Below are 6,737 nucleotides of genomic sequence, written 5' to 3'. Positions count from 1 at the left end.
AAAAAAAATCCCTTTATCATAAGGACATTTGCACTGGACTGTTCATCACAGCTCAATTCACAATTGCCAAGATGTGAAAACAACCTAAATGCCCACCAAACCAGGAATGGATTAACAAACTGTGGTATATGTATACCATGAAATACTATTCAACCGTTCAAAAAGATGGAGACTTTACATCTTTTGCATTAACCTGAATGGAACTGAAAGACATTCTTCTTGGTAAAGTATCAGAAGACTGGAGAAGCAAGTATCCAATGTATTCAATACTAATATGAAGCCAGTATAAGTAGATGATCCAATACACACCCACATAAGAGAAAAACTCAAATCAATTCAAGGTGGAGAGGGGAGGAGGTAGGAGGATGGGTGTGTTCCCACTTAATGAGCACAATATTAGCGTGTATGGCACACCTCTTGTGGGTAGGATACAATTATAAGAGGGACTCTAACAAGTGCAAACATTGTAACCCATTTCTTGTACCCTGAAATAAAAATAATAAAATTTTTTTATTAAAAAATACTTCCCCCCCAAACAAAACAAAACAAAAAATCCATTACCTCAACTAATCTGATTACTATATCTATGTGCTAGCCTTAAGTGGAATATGTTGAAAACCTGTTAAACTTCCCAAACCATATCTACATTTGGAGCACTGGCTTTCATTCTTTGAAATATCTGTTCCTGAATGGTCATACTCAAGCTTTGTGCTAGAATAAACTCATTTAATTATATTTCCTGAATCTTGTTATTTAAGATGGACAATATTATGTACAAGTTCTTGGCACAATATTTGACACACAGACCCTTCTCAGTGTTGTTAGCTTAGTAAGAGGAGTAGTCTAATTTGAAGAGAAACTAACGTAAAAAAAAAAAAAAAAACTAAACCTATTAAATAATCGAAACCTAGGTTCCATATTTACTACACCATTAGCTATTTAATAATCTATTAATTTCTGCTGGCATTCTACAGGGAGAAAAGTATGAAACATGGGCAATCGATAGATCCAAAGACACAGTCTTTACTCCCACCCAACGCCTTTCCACCCGACACCCTTCAGCCCATGTCTCGATTTCTGGCCGGGGGAACAAGCTCCAACGGAACTCTTAGGCCACTTCGCCTCCCTCTGCCGACTTCCGAAGAGCCTCCTAAATCCCGCCAACGTAGGGTTTCCGCCTCAAAGATATTTGCATATTAATTGCTTATTGGCTGCTAGAAAACACTAGCTCTTCTTATTGGTTAATACTATAGGGCAAAATCCGGTTAATACCGTCTACCGCGGCTAAATGACTAAGGGACACAGGCATCTACACTTCCGTTTCCGGTTCGCCACCGGAACCATGGCGACCGCGCGGGCGCTTGGATGTCTCCTGAGGTTAGACAGAAGATGCCGCTGCCTTCGAGTACCTCCCCAGTCCAGGGTGAGTGCCTACATTCCCTGCTTTCGGAGAGACCCTGGGGCTCCAGGAACAGCTCTGCTCCCGAGAGGAGCGAGCTTGGCAGCCCTTCCGCCCAGTGAGCGCCCGCCGCCTTCCTCTCTGCCGGCAATCAGCTTTTCTTTTCTGGCCTGCAGGCACTCGCTGCGCTGGTGCCTGGCGTGACCCGGGTCGATGACAAGACCGATTTTCTGGAGAAGCTGCACTATCGCAAGCACCCTGGCATCTTGAAGTTACCGCACGTGCGGCTGCCGCAGGCACTGGCTAACGCGGCGCAGTTACTGCTGCTGGGTGAGTAATGGCAGGAAAGGGGGCTGGAGAAGAGACAGGATTCTGCCTGCGCCAAAGTGATTCCGCTTTTCATCTTTGGCTCACAGAGAGCGCGATCCCGAATGTGGAGAAACAGGTGCAAACACTGACCAATTATCTCTGGAGTCGGCATTTGCCTGTAGAGTCTGCGGAGTTGCAAAGACGGGCTATGCATCTTGAGAAAAAAATTCGGGACACCCAAGGTGGGACTTCAGAATAATTAAAGAGTAAACCAGAGTGAAATATCAACGGGAAATGAAGAGTAGGAAATAATTTTACAATCTCCAGATATTGCAGTCTATTTGACTTTCTGACCAGAATACTTGTTAACAGTGATGCCTTACCAAGAGATGATAGATTATTCCTAAGATTGCCTTTGGGGTTTAGATAAAGGTCAGAGTGCCCCAGAGCGTTGAAATCCAGATAATTTTTTTCCTGCAAGTCCATTGAATTAGGACCCCCTGCGTTTTTATTCAGATGAAATAAAGCCCCTGTATGGCTCCCTGTATGGTGCTGAAACCCCCTTCAGGGTTAGGGGATTAACATAACTCCTTATTTTCATGATTGTGAGCTCCTTGTATTACAGACCCGCCTTTTATTCATCTTAATGTTTCCCGCATATTCTACAGTATCTGGCTCAAAATAGCTGTTTAGTAGAGACTTGCTCAATACTACTGAGCTGATCACAGTCTTGATGCTTAGATTCCAGGCTTATTTCCTCTTATAGGAGTATTGGCAGTTGTCACAGTTTTAAATGATTGAGGAAATGTACAAAATTATATCCTGTCCTACTCTTTAAATTTTTATCATATTTCCCTTTAATGTAAACAAAAAACAACCTGTGGGATAGGGTTGGTTAAGTTGAATAAACTGCTGTTAGAGATGACATACTATCTGATAGACTCTGGTGGTGGTAGTTGTTACTGTTACTCCTACCTGAACTTTTTCTCTAGGTTTGCCTTCCCTGCTGAGCTTTGAGGCTTTTCTCTGGTCGGACTAGGAGAGGACTGGGCGGCAGTATATTCAGATATTGGATCTGAGCCCTGTTCTCCCTAGGTCCTCACTTCCAGTCCTTGTTCTCACCCCAGACTTACCTCAGACAGAGGAGAGACTTCATGGAGCAGTGCTACATGCGCTGCGTAGAACTACCTACCATTGGCAAGAACTGAGGTAAGGGGAACTAGAGAGGATACAAAGGAAAGAAAAAATGGACTTTAGAAAAAGAGTGGGGAGACTACAACTATGTATATGTGTGTGTGTGTGTGTGTGTGTGTGGAGGGGGTAGTTTTAAAGAGCTATCTTGGTTGTTAAGGCTCCCTTGAACCCTTCTGTATTGGAGAGTGAAAGGCCTGAGTTAGAAGAATTCTTTCCAAAGATGTCATTTCCTGAAAATTTGGAAGGTAATTAATAGGATTATAGTTATTTCCCAGTAGGTCTGACTGTCTAATTTCTATGGCAGCTACAGTGAGGGACTGAGCCTGGTGTATATGGCAGCAAGACTGGATGGTGGCTTTGCAGCAGTCTCCAGAGCATTTCATGAGGTGAAGTCCGGTGAAGTCCCTCAGATCCCTTTTGCCCTCAGTTTCCTTATTCAAAAAGTAGTCTTCTAGGGTAGAGATTCTTAGAACATTGCATATGTGTTTTTTTTTTAAGAGGTTCTCTTTATCCTGTGAACTGATTCTATGACCAAGAAAGGGATAGAATCACTGTTTTGGGAGCTTCCTAGTCTATAAAGTATATTTAATCTCAAAAGATACTCATCTCACCTTTAATTCATATTTACCAAAACCCTAAATAAATATCTAATTACCCTACTGTGGGGTGTCATGTGTTTCTTCAGATCCGGACTCGAATTCCAGAGTTCCAGCCACAAACCTTGATGGACTTTGGCTCTGGTTCTGGTTCTGTCACCTGGTGAGTAGCTTTCTTCATCCTTGTCTTTATCAGTTCTAGCTATAGGGCAGTGGTTCTGATCCTATGGGTCGTGACCCACAGGAACTGTATTAAAGGCCTGCAGCATTAGGAAGGTTGAGCACCGCTGCTCTAGAGAGTCATTCTTGTACAGCGCTAGTATCTAGAGACTGGGAAACCAGAGAGAGAATAAGAAAATTGGAAGCCTAGAATATTTCTTCCTCTGATTAGGCAAGACAGAAGAAAGTGTGTGGCTTGGGACCAGAACTTAAATGTCAAGTTAAAACAGGCCCATGTTTAGAAAGGCTAAAAGGGAAAGGATTTATAGAGCATAAGTTTTACATATCAATCAAAATTTTTTTGCCTATAATATTTTTTTGAGTCTGCCATTTTTTTAGAAGTTGTAAATGAAGTAAGAAGATAACATTGTTAGTTTTCTATTTTAACATAACATTCTGTTTTCCCAGGGGTGAGGTTGGGAGTTGGTGGATCTCTGGAGAGGATGTTCTGTCATGAGAATTAGTGATTTATATTTTGCCATCTTAGGGCTGCTCACAGTATTTGGGGCCAGAGTCTTCGTGAATATGTGTGTGTGGACAGCTCAGCTGCCATGTTGGGTTTGGCGGAAAAGCTACTGAAAGGTGAGGACAAACATTAAAGGAGACCATTTCCAAAGTTGATGGAGTTGAACAAATCAATACTGGAAAAGGTGTTTTATTGGGAAATAGAGAAGTAATGTTAAGATGAATCTTGTCTGCTTCCAATGTTTTGGTCAAGAAGAAGATACTGAAGGCTTTTGCTAGACAGTGGATGGGTTGAGTAAGGTTAACAGGCTGGGAGACCCAATATTCTCCCTGCCCTTTTTTATATTTGCTTACCCTATTGCATTTCACTCTTACCTAGTGTTTTCTGTATTCTTGGGGCTGTGTTTGTTATCTGGTTATCTCTTCAGTTTATATCTTTGGCTGATAACTTCCTATACACTCATAGCTGCCACATCTCTTTCCTCCACAGGTGGTTCAGAATCTGGGGAGCCTTATGTTCCAGGTGTCTTTTTCAGACAGTTTCTACCTGTATCACCCAAGGCAAGTGGCAGTGTTGAGAGTATTTTAATATGAGATGTAGCAGATGGAGAAGTGTGGCCTCAGCTTTGCAACCCAGCATTGAGTATTAGAAAATAAAAGAGAATAGAAGAAACTGAGCATAGGACTTGGTTGTACCCTTGGAATGGGGAGACATTGGGTCTGTCATGTTCCTTGTCTTGGTCCTCAGGTACAATTTGATGTGGTGGTATCAGCCTTTTCCTTAAGTGAATTGCCCAGCAAGGATGCCCGCGCCAAGGTAGTTCAAACCTTGTGGCGCAAGACAAGTAATTTCCTGGTGAGTTAAAATCCCTTTTCCCCACATTTCAAGTCTTAAAGCAGCTTCATGGATTTCATGCCTTTTCTTCTCTCATTGTCTTCATTTGAGAACAGTTTCCTCCTTTGGGTCTCTTTATCCTTTGAGATATGCTCTCCATCCCTGTGATATGTATAGTACCCGTTTACTTTTAGGCCCTACTCCATCTGTGAATGTTCTTACAGAGCTTCTGACATTTAAGTTTTCATGTAATTCAGGGCTTCTGCTTACTTTTCCCCTTTTGTGAATAGGTATTGGTGGAGACTGGAACAAAAGCTGGGCACTGCCTTCTCATGGAGGCCAGAGACCTGGTCCTTAAGGTGAAGTTCCTTCTCTTTCCTTCATTCCCCCACCCATCTGTCCCCAATACCCGGGTGTTGTAGCGGGCGCCTGTAGTCCTAGCAACTAGGGAGGCTGAGGCAAGAGAATCACCCTAGGCCAAGAGCTGGAGGTTGCTATGAGCTGTGATGTCACAGCACTCTACCAAGGGCAACAAAGTGAGACTCTGTCTCAAATAAAAATAAAAAAAGTCAGGTGGGAGGAGTTTGAAAATTTATAGAGTAGCCTGGAGCCTGCATGTGTATGATTTATACAATATGAAAAGGGATGTAGGAATGGGGTAAGGGTTAAAAATGTTTTTCCCTTATCTTTTCCTCTAAACAGTCTTTGTTAGAATAAGAAACCAAAGGAGGAAAACTTCTCCATGGTGATCCTTGCCTAAGCTTCTCCAGAAGAAGCTAATTGCTGGTCTCCTATCACCCAACCTGTTCTTAAATGGCCTCGACATGTACACTGTCACCTGTGCTGTCCAGATGGGCATATGCAGCATACTGTAATCACAGCATGCCGGCATGGCAGGTACAGGGGATGTGACCGGAATTAGTGGGTGGTGCTAACAATCCACAGCTCCACTGACATCTCTTTTCCATAGGGATTTGTATCGCTGTGCCCGTGCCAGCTCCTGGGGAGATCTTTTACCTGTGATCACTCCGTCTGAGTGTCCTCCAGCCCCTGCTCAAGATCTCTTTGATAGCTGACAAGGATGTGTGATAATTACTTTCTTCTATCATGCCTGCCAAGGCTGAAGCTTCCTGGTATCCAGGATAAGTGTGGTGGTACTCCCAAATATCTGGGTTTGTTTTTTCTTTTTTTTTTTTTCTTTTTTGAGATTTTAATAATAATAAAACATTTTTTTAAAGAAAAAATGGAAGTGGATTTTTGTGATGCTTAAAAGATCTAGAGGTCAGTTGTTCTGGCCTTTTCTGTGAAGAAGAAAATCCTCAGGTTTTCAATACCAAGCTTCCCACATACATCTCAAGCTCCCCTTCTCCTATAAAAATACTGCTTCTACCTGAGATCCAGGTTTCCCCAGGAAGATAATTGGATAGTGGGGAAAGCCACCTCCAGATCTCTGAAAACTGGCTCAACAGGTCTCAGGATTGTTGTATGGGCCACCTGAACAGAGACCCAGCAGCTGCCTGGCCTCTGTTTTTTTCTATCTCCTTCCCTTCCATCTTTCCCAGGCTCCCTCAGCTGCCCTAGAGATTGTCCCACATATTTCCCTTGAGTGTTGATCCCATCAGGACAGAATCTTCCATCTCCATGCCTATATATCCAGGCAGGCTACTGGGTTCATTCCTGGTTTCTCTTAAGCCTTGCTGTTTCAGGGGCTAAAGCAACT

General features: G+C 42.8%; 1 protein-coding gene across 1 annotated transcript; it reads left to right on the top strand.

The window, feature by feature from the left end:
• Positions 1-1,342: 1,342 nt before the first annotated feature.
• On the top strand, positions 1,343-6,200 carry LOC100956920 (methyltransferase-like protein 17, mitochondrial). The gene is made up of 12 exons (XM_012806368.2): positions 1,343-1,423; positions 1,576-1,729; positions 1,816-1,950; positions 2,836-2,917; positions 3,207-3,288; positions 3,588-3,661; positions 4,205-4,299; positions 4,673-4,743; positions 4,931-5,038; positions 5,308-5,376; positions 5,720-5,914; positions 5,988-6,200. The coding sequence occupies exons 1-11, from the start codon at positions 1,343-1,345 to the stop codon at positions 5,732-5,734; spliced, it is 966 nt and encodes a 321-aa protein (XP_012661822.1). The 3' UTR covers positions 5,735-5,914; positions 5,988-6,200.
• Positions 6,201-6,737: the final 537 nt, after the last annotated feature.

This window comes from Otolemur garnettii, unplaced genomic scaffold (assembly GCF_000181295.1).
Source record: "Otolemur garnettii isolate 467f Iridium unplaced genomic scaffold, OtoGar3 scaffold00050, whole genome shotgun sequence".
In the NCBI taxonomy this organism is placed as follows: domain Eukaryota; kingdom Metazoa; phylum Chordata; class Mammalia; order Primates; family Galagidae; genus Otolemur; species Otolemur garnettii.
The sequence above is the reverse complement of the archived record's forward strand: the minus strand, read 5'-3'. Positions and strand labels throughout refer to the sequence as shown.